General features: G+C 38.9%; 1 protein-coding gene across 1 annotated transcript; it reads right to left on the bottom strand.

Moving 5' to 3' along the window:
- Positions 1 to 971: 971 nt before the first annotated feature.
- Positions 972 to 23,490, bottom strand: mfn2 (mitofusin 2). The gene is given in 19 exon segments (XM_036579026.1): positions 972 to 2,883; positions 3,895 to 4,029; positions 5,235 to 5,431; positions 5,646 to 5,801; positions 6,616 to 6,836; positions 7,389 to 7,491; positions 7,719 to 7,823; positions 8,094 to 8,220; positions 8,715 to 8,836; positions 8,945 to 9,012; positions 9,439 to 9,592; positions 10,968 to 11,075; positions 11,485 to 11,593; positions 12,760 to 12,833; positions 12,835 to 12,885; positions 16,145 to 16,307; positions 17,124 to 17,259; positions 18,280 to 18,458; positions 23,056 to 23,490. Coding segments are annotated over 18 exon segments (2,274 nt in total). The 5' UTR covers positions 18,455 to 18,458; positions 23,056 to 23,490; the 3' UTR covers positions 972 to 2,813.
- Positions 23,491 to 25,139: the final 1,649 nt, after the last annotated feature.

The raw sequence follows: 25,139 nt of genomic DNA, 5'->3' as shown, positions 1-25,139 counted from the left end.
CCTGAAACAAAAGAGGTACCCTTTTTATCATATTTGGCTAAAAACGGTTTCATTGGAGAATTCAGTTCAATTTAAGATTAGGCCTCCACTGCAAATGTCTGCCTAAGAGGAAATTTTCTTTTCTGATTCAGGTGGAGAGACACTTGGAGCTGAACGTGATCGAGTTGCTAATTTAGCTTTTGCATGTGCTTTCCCTTGCTGCGAATGATAATTAACATGCAAATTAGGTCAGGGAACAGTGAGAGGAGTCATACTTCATTCATTAAGGCCTTAATTACTGTTTGAATACTGAAACATTACTTATGAACCATGGGACTTCACTTAAGTGGGGCACAGGGTTTTGTGATGCTTTCAAATGAGCTTTGTTATTTTGCAGCACCCCCCCCACCATCAACAGCATCAGCCACATAGACTTAAACCCTTAAAACATTTATTTCACTAGAGAACACATGAGCAACTGAAAGAACTATTGACGAATATTAGAGTTAATTTCATCCACACTGCCCAGATTGAAGGTCAGTGAAGTCTGAGTTGGCCTCCAGACACCTGCAACCTTTACAATAAATCAACTTCACCTTTTTAATTAATTAGAAGGTAAAAAGCATCTTTCAATATTGTTACAGCATTCAATTTCAGATTTTAATTAGGTCTCTGTAATTAAGCAGCATATACAACTTCAGCTTTTAATGAGCTCCCCTTAATTAAATAGCTTATTAAATTATGCAGTACCTGTCAAGCGTTGATACTATCAGAAATATTAATTTTAAAGGACGCATCTTGAGTTTTGTATAAAACACTCATTTTCATCTGTTGAGTTTAAAAACTTACTCCATTTACATAAAGCTACATTTTGCATTTAAGCTTCATACTTAAAAGGGCACAAAAAAGACATTCTTGCATCTGCAATAGCATTCAAAGCTGCTTATTTTGGGAGCACACTGTGAGAGCTTACTTTCAGTAAAAAACACATATGCAATGAACCAACAGTATTGATTTTTATTTCATTTTTTACATGTATGGGTTAGGTCATATTACAACAGTCACTGCATGCACACATCTATACATTACTATCGACATGGAATCTACAGGTCAATCAGTTTACCCTTTTCTCTGCTTACCTGCTGACCACAAGGCAAAAGGTACAAAATTTAACTTAAGAAAAAATAAAAAGCAGCAAATGTAAAGTGCATGATCAGTGGAGAGCTCTTCAGATTGCTTCCTTAAACACTTGGCACAAACCATAAACCAAACCCAACAAGCTACTACACGACTTTGAGACAGGAAGGATTGATGGTGGATTATACACATACGTGGACATTTAATCTAGGAGCTAAGTGCTCTTGGAATATACCTTCTACATGTAGTAATGATATCAAATTGCAGTGTAAGCCAATGTGGTGCAGAAGTAGGACGAGAAAATTCTGGTTATCTAAGATTTTATCCACTTAAATAAGATTCAATGAGTTGTTCTTTGTAAACATATGCATGGTTATCATTCAGTAGGGATTTAATGCTTTGCCACCAGTCATCACAGGGTGGTCGTACTGTCTTCTTCGTTTAATCTCTGTTTTCTTAAGTTCACTTCTATGTTCTCTTCATTTTATTTCTCTGCTCTCTTCAGTTCATTTCCCTGCTTTCTTCAGTTCATTTCTCTGCCGTCCATTAAAGTGAAGAACTAAGTCACACCTTCTGAATAAGTTCGATTTTTCTACTTAAAACAGAATTCCTTCATACTTACTGGTAACTACATGTCGTGCACTCACAGCCCCAATACTGAAAGAGTGCTACTGCACAGAACTGTGCTTACTGGCAGAGAGCATGGTAAACACAAATAATGTTGCATTTTGGTAGCTGCAGTTCTTGTTCAAAGGCTTATGTTGTTACAAAACCAAAAAGTATGCTATTCCTGCCTGGAGCCTTTAACATATATCTAAAACTGGAATCGACAGCATCAGACTACTTTCTGGAATCATTCTTGATCTACAGTCCCACTTTGCAAACACTGACCAGACATTACAAACCAGAAAAGACTTGGAATCTATCCTAAATGAAGCTACAGTAGAGACGCCAGCATAATGCCTTATTTATATTATACGTCCGTGCAACTCACCACAAAAACCAGCACAACTGCTGACCATGCAGACGCAAAAGCCATGTCTGTTTAAATAAACCACACTGATAACGCAGCACAACTCTGATGAGTAGTAATTTGTGCATGTCCTCGCATGAACTATTTGGTTACACTTCTTAATCATCCTTAAAGTTAAGTGCATTTACCATGTGTAGCATCACAATATAATCGCCCATAACCGGGCTGTGAGTATCAACAAGGAACCATCTTGCCAGTCACAGAGAAGGTGAGGTTACATTCTCAATGACCACCTCTCACATCCAACCTATTTTAGCAAGCGGGGAAATTACTGAAGACAACGAAAACAACTTCACATGAAGTCAAATGCAAAGAATAAATAATTACACAAAAAGTGAGCATCTCTTTACAAAAAGAAAAACAAACAACAGGACCTATTAGGTCGCCTTTCCTCAATGTGGTACAGTTCGCCATCACTGTACCCTCAAAGGCAGGTTTCACACTTTGAAACATCAAAAGAGAACAAAAAAAACAGTCATTTTAGAAAGTTGATGGCAAAATGATTTGGTATAATCAAATAATGTCCTCTCCTATAAAAGCATGGCTAAAAGGTGTTCTTGTTAAATAGTTTGTAGAACAATAGCAGAATAATTCATGTTATGTATTAGTTAGCACTTTTAGTGTTGGTCTTGGTCATGTAATTCAATAATTAGAATATAACCCTTTATCGGCCCTGCTGAAGATACTGTTGGGTGAACATGTTCAGCTCACTGTCCAGCCAGCCAGCTTTATTCCTGTAGAACACAAACAGAGACGCATGATTAGACTGCTTATAGCATATGTTGCAAGAAATATGAAAAGTGGGGGGTGCTAAAAATTGTAATATTTTAAAATGTAAAATTTTATTATGACTTTTGACACTCATAACAGCTAGTGAAGAATCCACTGTATTATATGCTTTATTTGTAATATTATGTTCAGTATTATGTGTTATAATATGTACGTGAGCTCCTGGTCCTGGTTCTGAAGAAGGAGGAGGGGTCTAAAAATTCTATACTAGTCCACATTTCCATGTCACCTATCAACAATCTGGTCGCTGCTCATTTGCATAGACTTTGTGGGAATGAGGGAGAACAGAGAAATCAGGGTGGGTTTGATGTGTCAGTTATATGTGCATATTGTCTCATCAAGTTATACCACATTATGACACATTCTATCTGATGTGCATTATCAAAAAAAATAGGGGAAAAAAAAAGACAATTCAACACTTTCCCACATCCCTGTATGGTGCACAGTATTAATTCAACTCCTAAGCAAACATAGCACCTAAAATTGAAGGATTTAGTTTCAAAATGCAATATATACTACTTGTATGAATCTTCTTTTTTCCATGATATACATTGTTAGGAGTGGAATTTACACATACAAAAATATCAATGCTATAATATAATTGATACCACCTTTATAAGAAAAATAAAAATGTGTTTTCCATTAAAGTCAACTGTAAATCTTTAAAAGTCATTATCATCAAATTTGTCACAAATGGATATAGAGCATTTTGGGATAAAACTCTTCAACTGTAAACAACTCTGACAAATGGCAGAGAATTAAAATGTTAGGACAAGCCAATCACTGTCATAAACTATAATGTTGAAGTTCTTTATTATAGGCCCAAGCCTACAGATCATTTAAAAATTTCTGTTCTACTATTGTTCTCAGTTGCTTTATACTAATTCAGACAACACCGTTCCACTCAGGATAACTTCTGTGTATGGAAGAAAATATTTAGTTAGTGTTTCTGTTACCTGAGCAGCTTGGCTTTGCTCTGTAAAGAGTCCAGCTGTTCAATCTTGCGATTCATGTCCTGAATCTCATCTTCCAGCTGCTGCCGCGTCACATCTACCTGCTGGCACAGTTGTGAAAAGGTGCCTGCCAGCTCCCTGTGAGACACACAGATCAGAAAGGCACAGATCTTTATAAGAGGCCTTGGCATGTCACTCCAAACAGTGTACATTATTTTTTACTTTGTCATATAAAAATATACAAAATATTTCAAAAATTAATCAGAGCATACACAACATTTGCTTTCTTGAAAACACAACCAGGACTTCAGTTCTTTCAACGCACGCCACATAATAATCCCTGGCCTGTGTCTCTCAAATGCATTGCATAACTTTATCCACTGGATGGAGGTAGTGAGCAAGCACTCAGATCAGCCAGAGAGAAACCACAAATCTGTGTCTATTTATTACATGTGGGCTTATGTAATAACAGCATGACAAAATGACATTTCCATTAAGGTGCAGATTTAGCAAACTCACTGGTAGTGCTAATACACAACCTGTCGTGAGGGGATTACACTTCAGTTCTCTTGCCAAAACTGCAACAGCATGAGGATTAGGGAGTCTTTACTGAAAAATATCGGACATAACGCAGCCTTAAGGCAGGTCTCTGAGAGGCTGGAAACTCACTGGAGATTACAGACAAGGGATTTGTCCTCTGGTTTATGAAACAAAAGAAAGTGACGGCATATAGTTCAATCCTGCCAAGCAACAACACTCCATTTATCATCAGACAAAATATTTAGCCCAATAGTCAAAAAGTGTGATTAAGTATGCAATGATCATTTCAACATAAAAGAAATATGAAACTGGAATAAATCATGCAAAATGATTAGTGTGTAACAACAGCTTGTAAATGGTTGTTTACTGAAACATACTACAGTAAAATGTCCAATCACAAAATTAACAAAATTGAAAAATGTTACATTAGTGAACAGAACATTATAAGGGCTGGTTGTGACAGCTTAGATTTGTGACAAAATAATAACACATAAAACAACAAAATTGCCACTGGGGAAAACTATTCTGGCCTCTAGCGTTTGACTCTGTGTTTTGCTTATTGACTGATGTAAACACAATACTGGAAAAAGCTTCTTACTTAGCAGATTACTACAGTATACATTTTTGTGTAAAGTGTAAGATCAGAAGGCAAAAAAAAAGGGTGAGACAGCGAAAGAACATCTCCTGATCTGCCCTTATAGTATCATTGTTGTACTTTAACACTGGAAGGAACAAGACGAGACACTAACTTCCTTTCCAAATACAGAAAGTTACTACAATAGGGTCTGTTTGTCCTCACTTACTGCTGGACTTGGTGGCTGCAGTTGGAGCCAGTGTAGCTGACTATGAGCTGCAGCTTCTCGCTAGCATATTCCACAAACTGCCTCTTGAAGGCTCGCTCTTTGGCTTTGGTGGTCCATGTGAGCCTCTCGTACACATAGAGCAGGCCATAGAGCCCCACAGACAAAGCAATCAGCCTCCATCCTACTGCCTTCCATATCTGAGAAAGAGAAAGAATCAATGTTATTACAAGACAGAAAACATGTATATGCATGACTGTTCCTACTTTTAATTATCAAAGCTTCCATTGACCATGTCCCAAAACCCAAAAATTGACCCGCTCATATCTATAACTAAAGCACTTGTTTACAGAATGAAGGCCAGTTTTATTTGAAGCTGTTGTGGATGCTGAGACAAATGTATATGCTAATTACCACGCCTCCTACAACTATGATGCCCATGGATGTTCGAGAGGTGAGAGAGGCAAGTCCTGTCACCATGGAAACCATGAGCTCTTCCTGGGTCACGGAGCCCTGAGGGAAAGGAGGCATGGCAGTGCTGACCGGGGTGATGGCCATGGGCCTTGGAACCTGTGGAGACACACAAACAAACACATTTCGAAAATCTTCATACTTTGACAAAACATCTCAAAACAATGACAAAACATTGCAGATTTAGAAGCTATAAGGGCTCTCACCATAGACGAAATCCTGGTTTGATAAGACTTATGATTTTGAAGTTAAGTTTTGATTAATTTTTGATATTTTGAGTCAAAAATGTGTTTCAAACACCAAAGAAAACTTTTAATTAAGGTGCGTTGATGCTCAGCGACTTCTAGCACTGTTCAATTTCTCTATGCACCACAGCATGCCACTCAACATTTTACTATTACAATGTGAAACGAAACCCAGAAGCACACCAAGAAAAGTCATAGTAGATTACTTAAAACTTAAAGCAGTCATTTTAAAGTCTTTTAGATAAACAGACAACTGCTAATGATACCAACCGGGGTGGTATAATATTAAATCATGTTGAAAGTAATATTCCATGACATTTATACAAGTAGAATGTAAAAATGAACTTGAGCTTGAGCCAATAAACATCAATCTCATTGGGATACATTTTATGTAGTATAGCCACACTTTAGTACTGCATCTGCTATGCATGTGGTATGATGGGGCCTTTTGTGTAAATCAAGCTCACCAGCGATGAACCCGCATTCTGGTTTAAACTAATAGGCTTAAAATGAAACTGATTAACAAAGTATTTCTTTAGAAACGGAACTTATGCCAAGATAACAAACACATATACTGTGGTCTCACATTTCAGAGCTGCTTGCACAAGCTTAAGCTAGCCTTAGTAAGTGCTAATTCAAATCCACCATCGTATGGAAAAGGCCAGTACCTGATCGTTGTAACCCATGAGGGCCCGGCGAGTGTTCTTGGGTCCAAGGAAGCGGTTGACCAACATGGTCCAGCCCAGCGAGAAGTGGAAGCCGATGTCTTCCTGGAAGTCGCTGCACAACTTGTCACAGTTGAGATCGTAGCTGAGGCTGAAGCACTGCCTGGGCACCATCTTATCCACCTGTTCCCTCACTGATAAGGGCAGCAAGGGCTTCAGACCATCTGTGTCAGAGGGAAATAGAAGTGTTCATTAACATGGCACTGTGGTTATGGTACTGTTCCATGAAAAGTCTTAACCTGCAGGCTGGTAAACTGGACAGTAACAATTTTTGTTGTTAGCTCTAACAAGAATATTTGATTAGGAAAGAAATAATGTGGTTAAAGTGCATTTTTGGGATGATAGTGTTGTAAGACAGCTTTTTTTGCTCACAGCATAAGAGTTGCTTTACTGAGATTGGCACTTTGGTCTTCATGTTAAAAGATAACAAAAAGAGACTCCTCATGCAAATGCCATACTTACAATTAACCCTAGACATTTTGTTAGCTTTTATGTACATTAATTAATGATGTAATTATGTTCAGCTGGCCAAGAGACAGCTGAGCACCATTTCTTCAACTTCTTATAGTCCTCTGAAATGGATAATGTAAGACTAGCTATAAGTGAATGCAGCTGCAAGTCAGCTTGATTTTGAAAGTTAATGTATCAAGCTGGCCCACATTTCACCAGCCATACAGGATGTGTTGTAAACTACTGCATGTGAATGCGATACAGACCTATCATTTCAGTTTGGGTGTTTTGAAGGGCTGAGGTGATGGCATTGGAGCACCTCTCAGACATATTCCTGCCCAGGCCCTCTTCTATGTGCCTGTGTAGTTCCTGCAATCACACACACAGATTTCATTTGCATCGGACAAGGTTCTGCAATTCTCCTTTGTCCACAGAAGCACAGGACTGAACAACGTGACCAGAAAAGTTGTGGACTTCCATTTGGCAAGGGTGACCATTAACAGTAAACACTGAATAAGAAAGTGAAAGCAGAGGAGCAGAAAGTATAGACAAGAATAACAGAGCAGGGAAATGAAGCATAGAGATAAAGCACTTACATTTTTGTACACCTTCAAAACCACTTGTGAGGGATGGAAGTCTATGTGGAAGTCATCCACCAGGACGTGCAGTCTTCTAATCTCTTCAGCCATTGCGTTTGACACCTAAAAGACAGTTTGTATTAACGCAAACCTACAGTAACTCTTTCTCTTTTTTCCATGGGCTGGTTTAGAACTGTGTAAGTTGACAAAGGAAGTGAACCTTAAAAGTAACAAAGAGACACTTTATCTCTGACTGATGGTTTGCAGAAGTTTTGACCAAACCTCCCACTGTGATTTATTTCCATTTGACATTATAGACAATACTAGTCTCCTGTACTGAGACTGCTGTTCTTCTATAGAGTAAGATGAGATACTGTAGTTTCTTTAAGTTACCTGTTTCTCCACTTCCTCTGTAATCTTCTTGATTTTGCTCTTACAGTCCAGGGTGAGCAGGTCCAGCTGTTTATCGATGAACTCCAGCCTGTCCTCACGTTCCTCTTTCGTTTCCATGCAGTGTATCCTTAACATAACAATGAGGCAGCATTATGCATTTCACTGGTTAATATTCAGAATGTTTGGATGTTGGATGTATATTTTTAAAGCAAGTGAAGACAAGTACCAAGTAACAAGCAAACTTTACTGAAATGTGATATTCTGAGGGTTTATTTATATATCATTTATTCACTAGAAGTGGGGCAAGGACAGTGAGAATGTGGGGTCAGGGTCAGTTCCATTTCAGTTCATTTGTTTTAGCCAAGTCAATTAACTACTTTTTTAACCAACAAAATTGGATGCATGTTTTTAATTTGTTAATAAAAATTGTTAATTCAGATAATTCAAACAGTTCATTTCATAGGATCAAATCCAATTTTCCTGAATGGTTGCATCACCAAAAAGCATGGAAAACACCATTAATCACTTATTGGTCAGGGCACTGGATTGTGACCGAAGGGAACACAGTTTGATGGTGGCCATAACCACTTCCTGGTAGCCTAGAGTTATCTGACTGCACACCTCTGCTCTTGGGCAGCCACATGCACAGAGTCCATGATCAGTCGAAGGGTTTCTGAAATCTGCTTGGCCCTCACAGTGTGCTGCTCAAACTTCGTCTTCACGGCTGACTGAGAGATACACTCCTACAAGTACACAAAATGAAAATGTGTCTCAGCAAAAAAGTGGTTGCTGTCTCTTTGATGCAAGCACAAAATCTTATTTTAGAGCTTCAGATGACAGTAACAGCTTACCTCAAAACGCCTCTCAAAGTTCTGAAACTCAAACATTCTTGCTTGAAAGCCTTCAGCCAGGGCCCCACCTACAAAACAATGAGGAGTGAGGACTGAGGCATGCTGAAACCATGTAGGCTATTTTACAGGAAAAACAAAGCACTACTGAGAATAAGGCAGCTTAGGTCTAATACGGCTGTAAATCACTTACTATGAATGGAGACATTAATGAAACTGATTTACACAATAACTGACTGTCACAAGACAGTCATCAAATTTAAAGGGCCAAGAGCTTCTTTTGTTTTAAAAACAATATGGAAATACTGTCTTATATTTCCACAAATATTTACTGTGAGCCACACAGAGACAGAAGGAGAACTGCTGAACATAATCTGTGCTTTTTTGATTAATAACCTGCTCTCAGTCTTTAACTGCACGCGCTACTTTACTTTTTACCAAGAGGAATTTTTAAGATATTGTGGCAATCTTAAAACCATGTTATAAAGTGCTGCTACCTGCTTCAGGCATGCCCTGAGCCTTCTGCACTCGTGCCTGCAGGACTTCTTTAGCAGAGACGAAGAAGATGCGATCACCGGCCTGTCCTCGATCCACCACCCCCAGCTCATCCACAAGGAAACTGGTGCAGCGGTCCATGTGCTGCCGTCTGACCTGAAACATGTATCAGTATCACATGCTCAGCCTAATGCAGCCCATGTTTTATTTCTAAAGTGTCCTTTACAAAGAACAAAGTTATGTGTGGGGGGGGAGAAAAAAACATAAAATGTGGCCTGTGTGCTTTTTTTTCCCAAAAGGTTGAAATCAAATGAACTAATAAATAGCAAATAAATAGAATGTGTACACTAAAATTTGCAAGAAAAAATTAAGTTTGTTCCCTGTAGATATGTCAACTTGATTACACTTAGAAAATCAACAAAATATGTAACTTGATTAGGGGTATTCAAACAGCATATTATGTAGGACATGAAGCGCACACAGCCTTGAATAGAAAATTCAAAAGAAATATATATTCCAAGCTCTACAGCTCTCTACCATATTCAGGTCATAAACTGAGCAGTAGAAATAAGGCATCTAGTTTTTCCAGCAGTTTTTAGGGATACAGAAGTAATTTCCATGTTTTTCAAATGTCTCTACATTCAGTATTGTTGACTATTTATTTTACAACAGTTTACTTGAAAGAACTAATCTTCAGCAATTACATACGAAAAACATTTTAAAATACATAAAAACAATCAATTTACAAAGCACTGCAAAATCTGTCAATAACTGAACAGTGGTGCAATTTTTGCTATTTTGTCTCTGTACTCCATCTGAAATAACATCGGGGGGTTATGACAATGACTGAGGGTGAAGCACCCAATATCAGCTTTGATGAGAGGGAACTCGTATCTAAATTTGTTGAAGCATATAGAAATCAGAGCTTTTGTTACACATATTCTCCATATTTCAAAGGTTCAACTAATACAGATGTAAGCATTCTGGAATAAAAGCTGATAGTCTGTACTTTAACCTTATAGTCATATCATCTTAAATGCATTGTGTAGTACAGCTGCAAGACAAAAAAACATCACTGCCCAACGACTTAGAGACTGCAATGTTTACCTAACAGCAATAAATCAGTTGGTGTGATAAAGTAAGGAAACAGGAGTCCAGGTGGTGTTTACAATTAAGACTCCACTGACCTGTTTTCTAAGTATGATAAATATTTATCAGGCTTATCTTATTATGACAACTGTCCATCCTGGGACAAAGCACTGAAAGCAGAGGTCTTCCTTAACAGGCTGAACATCATCTGTCCTTAAGAATATGTGGCATACTCATACCACTTTAACAACTTTTTGTGGAAAAGTTTTCACAAGTGTCTAATGCACTGCTTTTATGGTAGTGTCAAAATACACTGGTGCTCTACTGCTATAGTACTGCTGAGGCCTGGCCAGCAGAATACCTAAGTTCTGTCATGCTGTTTAAATAGAAAGATCATAAGACCAGGAGTGTGAGTCTTGTTTGTTGTGTAGCTCTGTCATACCTCCTCCATATACTCTGGCTCACTGGCTGAGGCATCCCAGCGGTTATTCAGGATGAAGATATTGGGGCTTGAGAGGCGTTCATTCACCTTGTGGAAGAACGATTTCTCCTACAGAGAGAAAGATCAAGACACTGAAGGTTATTCTAACAAATTCCTGCCTAATTCTGCTTCTTGTATGAGCTTAGTCAAGCAATTAGATTCTAAACGAGTGGTTCCAAAATCCAGCTAATCTGCTGGACGGCTACCATCCTGTAAGTGTTAAGATTCCAGACATTCTCTGTGCTCCTCTGATACACTACAGCTCTCTCAGTTAAGGCCAGTGTTGACTGAGCCATAGTCCACATCTGCAAAACTCCTATGTTCGTGCTAAAAAAGCTGCTTGGAGAGCTATTTGTGCCATTTGGTTCAACTGTCCCACACACTAAATTCCTACCAACTGCAAAACGACACACAGTCAGCATAGGAATGCCTCTGGGGGAGGGGGTGGGGATGCTAATGTGTGATGATATTAACTCACTGTTTGCATCAGGGTGGACTCTGAATTGGCCACCAGAACGAAAACGTCAGCATCCAGGCAAAACTTGTCAATCCAGCTGTCCAGCTCTGTTGTGACATCTATGCCAGGGCTGCAAAAATTGGATCACATAATACACATTTTATACAGTTCAGTAACATTTATCCTTCTCCCTCTTTCTTTCTCACTCACTTTGACCAGACAGTGTTCATCCTATTAAGTGTAATTTGGTTACTATATGAAAAATAGTGTTGCAAAGCCTTTAGCAGGTACACCAATTTTATTTTATCAAGACAGTGTTTTAGATATTAAGATATTGATAGATATATTAAGTAAAATAATTATGCGCTGACATGAAAAATCATTTTTGGCACCTAATTTTTTAAAACGGCACAAACACATTTTCCTAGTTTGACCCTTCAAACGATCCATAGTTCCACCCTGATGCCCAGGTGCTTCCATGCTGTATATTGCTATGATTGACTCTGCAACTACAGCCTTTTCATTCAAGTAGAGCTTTTACATGGCATGTTCCATTTAAAACTTGATTGCTCTCATGATAAAGCCAAAGTTATTAACAGCTACTGCAATGGTGTGACTTTGTTTATAACCAAAGTACATTGAGCCTAACGTATCATTTGAATGCAACACTAATGATGCCAGCAATATCAAATTCAACAAACAACGCTACAGTACTCATAGGAGACCTAAGGATGAATCGACAAGCAGCAAACTAACAAAAGCAGTAGTGAAGTGGAAAGCCCCAGTTCCACTCGCAACAACATGTAATGTAGAGGTTTGAAAGCAAGAGGGTTACAATCGCAGAAGAAATAGAACATGTAGACCCTGTTGCTCACGCTCACACTCATGTGATGTTTCATCACATTGTTTTCACATTTAGGTTCATATGAATCCTGTGTTCACATGATGAAAACAATGCTATGCAAAAATAAAAGTAATAAATGCATTAAGATGAAACTTACTTTGTTCACTCATATAGCTGTAACCAAATGCACTGGGAAATCTCTATCTAGATAAAATCTCTATTTAGGATCAAATTTGAGCAAATGAGATAAATTAACTGCAATTAACTAAAAAAAACAATAAGATGAATTACTTTAATTTAACAGACCTAAAAATAATATGATCTAACATACACAAAACATCTTGAGCTCCCATGACCTGGTATAGAGGTCTAAGGACAGATGTCAAGATCCAAATTAGTCAGGATATAACGCACAGCAGGGCGTTAAAGCTGTGTGTGATCTGCCAGCTTACCTGTCTACCAGCACCAGGTCGTCACGCAGCAGAGCACACTTTGCTTTAGGCCACATTACACACACCAGGCTGCCCTGCATCCAGATCCTCATCCTGATGTAGAGCATGTGCTAGCTGGTTCACCGTCTGCCACAACACACACACACATATTAAAACAAGCTCTACAGGTGCAACTCCTTCCTTTTTACATTACCATTACTTTAACGGGTTACACAAACAGTTTCTTCAAATGAAGGTTAACCTAAAATACAAAATAATCACATTCAGTGTTTTTGCAGTAAAGAGCGCTGAAGGTGACTTCCTCAGGCTGACAGAATGCAGACCGTAGCCCAGCTCATTGTTATGCTCCTCCTGGATGCAGAAGTCCATGTGCGACAGGCTGGACAAGCAGTGCATTGGAATAAGAGAAAAGCCTGGATGCCTGACTAACGTAGGAGAAAACCAGCAGAGGCTGCTTGGCAGGAATGACTGTCACCATTTGATAAAAAAAAAAACCTCAGGCAAAATGAAAAATGTTACCATCACTACATCATACTTAAACATACGTAAACATACTTACTCTCATCTTACGAGTAAGAGTGAGATTTCCCCCTTTAAAGACTGGTAAAACCCTTCTGATTAAGCATCTTGAAGGTGGGAGAAACTACTACAAATGCTTTCGGGCTGATTTTTGAGGTGGGTTGTTTAGTTGTCTCTTTTTTTGCTAGCTTGCAAATGCAAAATGAAGGTAAACAGCTAACATTACTGCTAAGAAGCTGAATATCTCAATGCAACTGTAGAAACTGTCCTCAGATCATCATTACAATAGAGAGAGATTACTCAAATGACAAAACCACTCGTCAGATGATGAGAACAACAATCGGAATGCCGATGTTAGCTATCTGGCTATTTAGATACCTTAACTCAGTTTGGATTCTTTTAGCTGGCCAAAAGAATGAAAGAAAAAAAAACGTCACTGGTGTCCATTTTGTGCTGAATAAAGACAGAATCAATGTCTTTCTTTACAATTTTCTTTGATGACCAAGGTAAGAGTTACACTACTGCTACCTTGGTTGTATTTATTAGTCAGTGGCTCAGTGGCTAAACTAGCAGTTAGGATAAGATGACAGCACAGGGACATGATGGTCCTATGATGTATTTATATAATGCATGCTGGGTATTGTAGTGAGAGAACACTGATGAACAAAAACATAGGATAATATAAAATCAGGAATTCTGTTAAAACGAGGTTCGAAACAAACTCTAGTTTTAGGCCCTTTTGAATCAGATTATCAATACAATTCTTTCCAGGATGGTTCAAGCCAAAATCTAGGGATGCACTGATCAAACCTTCTCTCCTGATAATGATTCTGATATCTGAACTCAAAACAAGTGCCAGTCCAGTACCAGTGCTCTCATAAGGCACTCATGTTTTATAGTAGAAAAGTACATAAACATCAAAATATAGTTGATGTTACGACAGCCATGTACTAACACTGTGTTTACAACTGTGTGCTTTTTTTTAAATGCCATTGTTCTAGAAAAGTGGTTTTCAAAGCTTTTTAATCTAAGGCCCTCTTTGCGGAGCCAGTGCCACAGCACTGTATCAAATGTAGATCGGTCATAATCACAGCCAGTCCACTTAACAGAGTCAGTACTGGAGTCAAAACAAATCCAGAATATTGGAGGGGTGTATCACAAGATCCTACTGCAATTGCTGTTTTGGCATGTTGGGTTCCCTATACAAGTAAAACATCCCATAAAATGCATTTCATGCTTCCAGGATGTACCAAATGGCGTAGCAAATTCCTTTGCAAGTCTACTTAGTGAAGAGAGACTTTATGAAACATGAGGCTTCTGCCAGAGGGCATTTATGTGTTGCATTAGCCTGCAGGTTGTACAGTCATGGAAAGCGGAAACAGCTTTTCTTAGTTGCAGTAGGATACAGAGAGGGGGTTCGTGTGAGACGAGATAGAGCAAGACCACAGGTGGTATTAGAGAGGCACTCTGCCCTAGATCCGCTGGAATGCTCAAACACTTGACTGCCAAAAGCCGTGCCCTATTGTAGCTGTGCTATGTTTAGATGTTGATAGGGATGAGGGAATGCCATCATAAGCTGGTGAAACCGATGGACAAATCCCAGGCATAAATTTGACTCAGCAACGGCAGGGCCCGTGCCAGCTCTCAAAAGGAACTGCAAGACAGAGCAAGTAGCACTGGCTATGTAACTGAATATCAAATTCAAGTATTGTGGCAAATACACAGCACTAGTAACATTCCACTGAGGGTAGGGTTTTCCAGTGAAGACAACTTTCCCTGCCCTTTAGTGTAAAGGGGTGAAGTCATGAGACCAGGGTTCAGATGACAAAACGTGTGGCCTCATGACAAATGGCCAGGGTGAGCACAGATTCATGTGGGACTAATTATAGGCCAGTCAACTGACACAGTTAGAACATATTAGTTAGTTAGAACACATTAAGTTAGTTTCGGGCAATTTAGCTTTGACTAGAAGCCATATATACACTACATTTGTCGCATGTTTTATGAAGCAATGTTTATCTGTATCTGTACAAATAAAATAAAAAAAAAAACATACATATAGTAGTAAAAGACAGGTTTTCCCTCTACAGCACAGGTTTAGAAAACCACACCAGTGGAATTAATATGGGTACAAACACCCTAAAGGCTTATATAAACATTTTTTAAGTAATTTTCAGTAATAATGGTGCTTGACTCACAAAGGTCTCTTTCAAAGTCTAATGAGAGGAAGACACTGAGCTACAAAACTCAGTAAGGTCAGTCGCATTTTTTGGGAACAAAGATCCTTCCTATGGTAGCTGCTAAATTAGAGCAAACAGGATCTTCTTCATTCTTGTATCACTGTTTCATTTGACCCATCTCAAGCACTTGAGCTGGACCTTTTCTAGTTGGTTTGTACAGCCTAAATAAGAACTCATGTGTGACTCGTGCGAGCAAAGAACACAAACTTTGAGCACAAACACCACCATATTGCAGCACGTATTTACAAGCTAACTCTTCTTTTAACTCATTTTTGTTTGTCAAGGGAGCAATCATTTTGAACACTGGAATGCTGCAGACTGACACATTAACCAATGCTTGCCTGCCATGGATTGACTGTGCACACTTCAGACTTTTAAGCTGTTAAGGCATTTAGGAGCTTTTCATAGCATGATTAGGCTAAAACTAGCAGTATGAACACCTACTCATTTCACAGCAGCTTTTACATCAAAATACAACCAAGCAATCTATGACACATGGATCAACTCATTTACATCTAACTGATTCAAAATCATGACCTTGGTGTACCAGCACTGTTTCACACGGTGGACTAATGTTTGTGTTTCACAAATACCACTGAATGCCAAAGAAAATAAACATTACTCACTTTAACACTCTTTCTTTCCTCTGATCCCTCTGTAAGCAGGAATGCCTCATTGCCGTCAGTACCTTCTACACGCAGGAAGCAGTTAGTGGTGTGGCCGATGCCCGATGGCAAGACTTTGTCCCACAGCATGGCATTGATGACAGAGCTTTTGCCATTGCTGGTCCTGTGGACACAAGAAGTTCACTGGGGTTCACATACATGAAACAAACAGAGGCATCAGCAAAATTTCAGAGATTTAAAAAAATAGATAAATATAAATAAATAAATATAAATAAATAAATAAATAAAAATTATATATATATATATATATATATATATATATATATATATATATATATATATATATATATATATATAAACTGGATAAAAGCTTGTACAGGTAAGACTTTACAATCCAGTCTTTAACAAAACAATACAACCATTGTTACAGACTGACTACACAAACCTTAGGATGTAACAATACTGTATTGTATTGTATAAAATATCAAAGTGTATTGCAACACATATCATTGTATTGCGACTAGTATGTTAGCTTGTAGCTATTGTGTTTCAAATATTGTACTTTAATGTTGAATGCTGTAATAAACAGAAAATGCAAACACTAACATAATGTAAGCCACATTTTCAGACACCATTTTAGCTGTATTGAATCGAGACACTACTGTTACATCCTTAGATAACAATCAAAATGTCAGAACCTGTGCTTTCTTGTACGGAGTTAGGATGGGCCATTTAAACAACTTGCTTTAGATGTGCAACAAACAGCATGTGTAGACATGGGCCTTGCAACATTATGCAATATTTGAGACAACACACCCTAACCAAACCCATAAACCCATAAATGCTTCTCCCGCCACTCCTTATGCTGTAATGTGTTTCAGATTGTGTGTCCAAACCCAGTTAATAATGTTAAATAAAAGCTTTAAAGCACTCACACTGCAGAAATATTTTTTGGTATCAAATGAATGTGATCACATACCTGCCAAAAAAGACCACTTTCATGTGTCTGCGGGACAGGACCTCACCGATCCCTGCCACCTTGGAGAGGTAACCCCGCACCTCTGCCACCTGTTCCTCTGTAGTGACTGGATCCAGTTCCTCATTACTGTAGGTCTCTGTCACAGAAATACAACACATCCCACCGCATTTAGGATGAGTATCAACTGACAACAGGTGGCATAAAGTTCACTGAGGAAGAAAAGATAAGTCTTAAGTTAACACAGAGTAGAGTGTAGTTTAGTTAAGTAATTGCTGATTGCTGGAAGCCTCGTCTTTTTTTGTTTGTTTGTTTTTGTTTTTTGCAGCAATTTAAATCTGCCAGGCATTTGTAACCACTGTGTACTGATTTTTCACCACAGATTGTATTGATTAAAGGAACAAAACCATCATTAACATATTATTGACTGAAATTAAAGAAACATGGAATAGCAACTTCATCACTTATTCTTCATCCGCCCAAGGATTCCTGCTCCAGCTCAGACACGGCGCTGACTAAGCTGGTCTTTGTCAATGCTTGTTTCCTTAGGGAGACGAACACTGGCTGTCAGTTACATAACTTCTTTTCTGTCAGACTAAGTTAACCTTCCTTCAGCAGGCTTACAGCCATGGGAATGTTAACCTGATTTGGCATCCAGGATAATAACAGTGGGAACACATATTTACCAGTACTTCAGAACAAGAGTGCTAATTAAGGCTGCAAGATATAGACAAAACACTAGTACTGTGACTATATTGTTGAATACTGCAATATACTTCGGAATGTATTAAAACACAATCATTAAATCAATAACGAAACATAGTTAAAGATTGGCCTGCATTAATCTAAACAAAATAATTTAAAGAAACACTCATCTGGAACTCACAGCACATTGATTAGATGCTCATTTGCATATTGCAGCCTTCTGCAGTATCTATATTGTACAAGTAAATATTATAATTACAATATCAATAATGTACTGGTATAGTGTACAGCCCTGGGGCTGATCTAGTATCAAATTGGCAGCCCTCATACAGTTGTATTCCTTAGAATGTATTAGGCAGAAGCTGATCCCAGGCCACTTTTCCCATCCTGAAAGGTTTCTAACATTGTGAGAAAATGTGTTCAGTTAAAGTTACAGCAGGTCTCGAGCACTTACCGTCTAGAAAGGCCGAGCTTTCTTTGATGTACGCGCCAAGCTGCTCAAAGATGCCGTTGATTTTCTTCTTGGCGGTGACAAAGTGCTTGAGTGGGGAGGCATTCACCTCGGCCATGAGTCGTTTGTCCTTTTTGCCAATCGCACTGGTGTTGGGTCGCGAGAAAACCAGAGACATTGCACTGGAACCAAAAGGGAAAAATCAAAAGAGTAGTAAATACATTGTGAGTATCTGAAACCTCCCCTGGACGAAGAAACAAAGGCTCCAATGAAACTGTCTTGGTTTACATTTTATCAATACCAATAATATCAATGTATATTAATAAACACATTTTTTGAAAAGCAGAAACACTACATTAAATGTCCAACAAAAAGTCTTCTCAAACACTGAACAGTATTTTACACAATGTCCAAAGAAGCTATCTGGTCTAGCATTACATGCAAATACGTTTTATCTCAGCAGAAGCCAGGCCTAACTTTTCACAGATGTAGCTTTTCAAAAACAACAAATTTGCATTTCATGTTCTAAACAAGAGCAATACAAAATGACATGAAGGGCTGGTTACCAACCAAGAACTTCCCACTCTTGGGATATTTTGAGTACAGGCTGGAGTATAATCTACTATGTAGCCTACTACCACTCACATCTTTCTGACTATTTAAAACATTTAATATATACCCATAATAGCATTTAAGGAACTGACAACTGCCTTCAATACACGACTAACCACACAGCAGGGTGGTCACTAAGTCATTAAGACTTCCATGCAGGACATATATTCATGTTTGCAGCATAATGTGAGTTTGTATTTATGCTGGATGGAATCTACCAATTATTCAAATAATTTTCTCAAATATACTATAGTATTTGATGATAATTGAGTTTGCATTAATAAAGTTAATGAAGCTCTCAGCTGAAAGAATGCCGTACAGACCTGCATAGCTTGTTTTGACTGGATTGTTTTATTCTCTTAAAATTATAGCAAAGGGATCTCTACAATCTACTGTTAACTGGAAACCACACTTTCAGTGAGGAAACGTACATTTTATTTGGTAAATGTCCTTTCAAAACTATATGAATGACACAGCAAAAGGCATATACTGCATTTGACATTTTAATTATCTATCCATATTGGCAAAACTAGAAATGAACATTTTTGTGTGACATCAATATCCACATAAAGGATATATATCTCAGCGCTAGTTTCTATAGAGCTGAGCACTGATTGTGTGAAATGCTGCTTCTTTCAAAACAGCGGAAACAATTCACACTCAAAGCCCTTCTGATTGTTCATGTTGAAAGAGCAAATTTCCAGATGGGCTTTGTTTTTGTTTTTTTTGTTGCTGTTGTTTTTTTGGGGGGAATGGGAAAGTTGGAAGATTAAGCTGTAATGCTGTGGCTGCATTGAACGTTGCTTTAAAAGCCAAAAATGTTAAGAAATCAATAAATTGATGCTGAAAGCAAAAATCAATCAAATTCCCTAAAATAGATAACACAATGGTAGATTATCTCAAACTGACTAAATGACGAGGTCTACAGAAACAGTACATTTCTAAAGTATTCAAATCATGACTGATTTGAAATGTTCGCACATACATGACATTCAGTGCAAGTTTGAAGGGAATTTGCACCATCGACTTTCTACATAATTACATCACTGGGATGTAAACAAAGCAATTCAGGGTGGTTTGATATGCAACATTCTTGAGAAACTTACAGAGAATTGTTCACTAAAGAGTTGAATGCTTCTAAAAGCCACCTCACAATTATTACATGAAATGGTTACTTACATACATACATACATAAATAAATAAATATATATTGAGTTATATTTTATTTATACACACACGGTGAAAAAGTACATGCAAGGCGTTGTAAGGCATAACAGTTTGCAAACACGCAGGTTCACTGGTCATTTTAGATAGTAAACAAACACTGCATCACCTGGTACCTTTCACCACCATTATAAAGAAATGTTAGTAAGCTTCTCCACAATGAGCCATTTCACATCAAAACACTTTGAATGACTTTGCTTACATCTGAGTGATGAATTCTGAAAAACTGAAGGAATTCCTCTTTGGAATATACTGCGTTGTACAGCTCTTTGCATATATGTGGCTCCTGCCTATCTGCAGTGCTTTGCTCAAACTCTGCATATACAAACATGAATGTACATAACGAACCATGTTTGTCCTCACATTGAAAATGTCAATATTTACTGCTGGCCATGTAACATAGCAGTGCTGACAGAGTCCATTGAGAACGTGCAAGAGGCACTTTAAGAGGTGAAACTGAAGTGTGCGTGGGCATGAGATTGCCAGACACACACTGCAAAGACCACCTGCCATAGAAAGTCACCTTCAGTGCACAATCTCAGGACAGACAACTTTAGAAGGCAGCGGGACACCAGCACGCTGAGAAAGGTGATTGGGATTCAGAAGCTGAACCAGAAATGCAGACAAACCATGCACCATGTGTGAGGCATGTGAACAGAGGACACTGTTTATCAGCCCAAATTGGTAAAACAGCCCAACCCCTGGGTGCAGCTCAGAGATAAAGAAGCAGGCTAGCACTCCACTTTCATCCTGAACCATGCAGTCTGTCAACATTATGATCACAGACGAGCTCTGACAGGGTAAACGTGACATTTTTTGCGTTGCTTTCAACCTATTCATTGTATGCTAACTCTAAAATAGGCCTGTTTCAAAGACAGCTCCCAAAAAAGCCAGAGAAGACTTAAACATACTACATTTTTTAACACTGTTGTGCCTAAGAGGGCCATCTTCAAAAGTCTATGACAGAAATAAAGTGCATTTTGTCTACACGCAAGACGTATAGTGGCCTCATTTCGCAATCATGACTGTTAGTGATACTTACAAATATTACCTGAACTGACTTTAACTATTTATCAGAATGTGCGAAGGAAAGAACAGAAGTCATGTTGAAAGGTACTGTTGATTAGAAAGGCATGGAAAAATCCAGCCAGTTAAAGGGGAACTCAACCAATTTTTCAAAAAATCTACTTAATGAAATAGTTGAGATGTAAACAAAGTCATTCAGAGTGATTGGATGTGAAATGTGAAATGAGAAACTTGACTAGTCAGAATTGTTCACAGTGGTGGTGATAGGAACCAGGTGTCTGAGGGAGTTTAATACCTCTAAAAGCTCCCTCACAGAATGCTGTAACATGAAATGTTTAGATATATGCTGCCTGGTGTCTGACACATTGTTTCTGATAGTTTTGTGTTAACGTTTTGGTTTAAAGTGTATTTTAATCCATTTATGGCAGAGGGGTACATGCAGGGTGTTGTAAGGCAAAACAGTCCCCAAAGACTTTTTCTTTCATTATGTTACCATTATTAAAATTACATATAAAATATTCAGAGGGCACGTGCAGCTTCACTGTTAAGAAACCAGACTATGCAAGCTTGTCTACGACGAACCAAATTTACATCAAACCACTGTGTATGGCTTAACATCTCAAGGACTGAATTATAAAGACATTTTGAAAAATTGGTGGAATATCCCTTTAAGTTAGCTAAGGTCGCTAAAATGTAAACATGTATCGAACACGCGTCGGATCCCTCACTAAAACGAAACAACAACGGAAAAGCACGGAAAACACGGCGAGTAAAAAGTCAGACAGCAGTAAATACAAGCTAGATCAGCTAGACATGTCTTACCTTTCAGTACATGCACAACCTTGAGGTACAATAATGTGTCCTGTAGCGAACAGATCGCTACTTCCAGTTCAGTCGTCTTGCCGTGACCGTTCACCTAGTTCCCTGAGCAGACCGGCGCGCTTCGGCCAAACAACCCTCAAACTGAAAGAGACATGACGGCGAGAACGACCTCCGGCTAGTGTAGCAGCTAGCAAGCTAAGTCACGGTCTAAACCCGTGTTGTGTGCTTCAGCGAAAGAAGAGGACGATGTCAATGTCACGCCGTTTAGGCTCCAGAACCAGCACACACCAACTCCACTCACCACCCAGACTCAAGGCCCTTTTCTGGAGAACTAATCCGACTCCGACGGCACATGCCCTCTAATTCCGTTGCTGAGGGCTAGGGGGTGTGAATTCACCTCCTCGTGTCGCTCATGAAACAGTGATTTCCACCCCTACAAACACAAACTTGTGAGGGTCACACCTCCACAGATGATGCTGCTGGTTCTAGCTAAACACACTCTGCCCACTGGACAGATACGCATTTATCTGAGCATCAGTAAAGTTACCTAAGCGGCAACGTAGGGAGCCAGTAGTGACCTGAACTCGGGCAGATCCAGATTATGTAACTCAGATAAGAAGAGTCCTGCCGTGAACTGCTAGCTAATGTAAGTTAGCTAGTGTGCAAACGGCCTTGGTAGCATTACTGTCACTTGAGAAAGTGAACATAGCCAACCAGCTAGGCAGCCAAACCACAAGCTACTTAGGAAAGTCTCATTATGTTATTAAATAATATTCATAAATATTTCGTTAACACGCATAACAACTGCAATAGCTAACGTTACCCGATGCTAACGCTCTTTAACAACTGCGCTAGCTAGCCTATATCTTAGCCAGTCAGCTAATGTTAATGGAGGTTTGACAGGAACGCTAATGTACTTAGTCACACGTGTGTGCCTGATTTAACTAACGTAGTTAAAGTGATCTCTACGGATAACAGCCAGCAAATTAACGGGCGGTACGTTACGGGCACCTACTATAAAGCCTCTGCCACATACAGATCTAATTAGTACGAATAAAGTTAGTTAGCTAGCCAGCTAGCTCCTTCGCAACTTACCAAGAAGGGCGGGAGGTTATAAGAAGTCCTCAAGCATGTTGGTCCTGTGTTCTCCAAAAAAAATAAATAATTTTGTTCCTCCAAAGGTTCTTCGAGCAACAGTCTTAGCTGCGCTTCTGAAAGGAAGCGAAATCCTGCGAGCTGCTTTTTGTGCTTGCAAGAGTGAAAAGTGAAAGTAGCTTAGCAAGCTAGCTAGCCCGACTTGGTCCACTCAGTGTGCCAAGAAATGTTCAGGGAGCAGCTAACGTTATAGTTAATTCAGTGCACCTTAATGAGCTGTATAAGCGATCTCAGAAAGTCGTACCGTTTACACAGAGCTAAAACTCTCAAATTACCCGACGGCGAGCATTGGCTGCTGTACCTGCACAATGCATTAACCGTACATCATCGGATACCGCCACAGCGCTGATGAGAGGCGGCGGCGTCCCACTAAGTTTCCCTCCCTTCACTAAGTTCACTTGTTCCCTACACCCTTGTCCTATTTTTTTATTATTTAAGAGAGTGCAAAAACATGGATTGCTATACAAACACAGATGGATGTGTATGTGTAGAATTAAACAACAGATCTGAATCTTCCCTCATAGACAGTAAATTACCAATCCAAAGTTTTCCATCTCTGCCCCCCCCCAAAAAAGATCATAAGTCTATTTCCAATGCGTAATGAGGAAGAGATGTATTGTCAAACAGGTGGCAGTCATTAAAATCTGCTCTCAGATGTCCACTAAAAGTAACTTTCCATCATTACTTATGATGTTCATATCATGTTATATGAGATCTCTAGAATCTGTAGCCTCATCTAATTGTATTCAATTGTGATTGTGTTAATTTGCTTTCATGCCCTTACCAAACCTTCTTTATCTGTGTCTCAGTTTTTACCCACAAGCCAGACTCTTGACTTTTGTCCTGTCAGCCCCCTAAGGTGATGATATTTACATTAGTTTGAATGCCAAACTCAAGAGGAAATCACACCTTCCTCACTATTCCTTTCACTGAGCCTGCATTCTGTGGTGGTCACAGAAATGAGCTCAGTGACCCCCCGGCCAGTGACCATACCTGAAGGGCAGCACTAGTGAAGACCCGCAAGACTGTGTTTGTCATTAAAGCTGTACTTCGGTGTACTTTAGTTCTATTCTTCCTTACAGAGCAAATATTTTGCCTGGTAAGTGGTACACACATGACTCATGAGGCATTCAATGAGAAATCAGGTTATATGGTTTTCCTTTACTGATGGATGTCTTTAAAATGAAGGGAAGGAACTATTCCAGGACTGCACGGACTGCACTTTACTTTCCAAAACACTCATATAAGCATCAGCTGAAACTGAATTTCATTTAGTGTAAATGTGCCACCTAGTGGTAAAAACAGATCACACCATAAATGGCTCCTGCTGATTCTCTTGAAATTGCATGGCTACACAGAGAACCACGGCTGTAGAATCTCTCATCCAATGAGTTTGGCTCAGAATCCTGCCTCTCGTAGAGAAATGTGAGTAGATATGGTGCAGATATTTGTCTCTGCTTGTCTCAAAAAGATATGATTCTCCTATACTGGGCATAGGGCTGCCTCAAACCCTTCATTCAGCAGTTCCTGGTCACACTGCAGGCAAGATAGGATGCCAGTATTAGATCATAACCACCGTTATCACTTTAAATATTTTTTGTCAATCACACCCTATTTAGTGGATCTGGTAGATAAAAGTATAATTCAAATGTGAATAATTGCAGATAACCAACTGAACTCCTTTGGGAGGATTGCCTATTCTGAAATGAGAAGAATGCGATTACCTGCACAGTATGAAATAAAACATATTCCTAAGATGTCATAAAAACTGTTTATTCATGAGGCTTGTATAAATCTATTTTCACCTACTGAGTTAAATTAAGAGACAGAATTGAGCTTCAAAACCGAGTTAACCAATTGCTCTCCTCTTACGTTGTTTAAAGGTGAGAGTCGGTTACATCAAAATGTGCTTAATTGGATATAATTTCCCAAGCTCATCATTTTCATTAACCCCTAAATTACTAGTAACATCTACAGTATGTCTATCTGTTTAGGAAACTGAAACAGACCTAAATAGACTATAG

Source organism: Colossoma macropomum, unplaced genomic scaffold, assembly GCF_904425465.1.
Source record: "Colossoma macropomum unplaced genomic scaffold, Colossoma_macropomum, whole genome shotgun sequence".
Lineage (NCBI taxonomy): Eukaryota > Metazoa > Chordata > Actinopteri > Characiformes > Serrasalmidae > Colossoma > Colossoma macropomum.
This window is presented reverse-complemented; position numbering and strand designations above follow the sequence as displayed.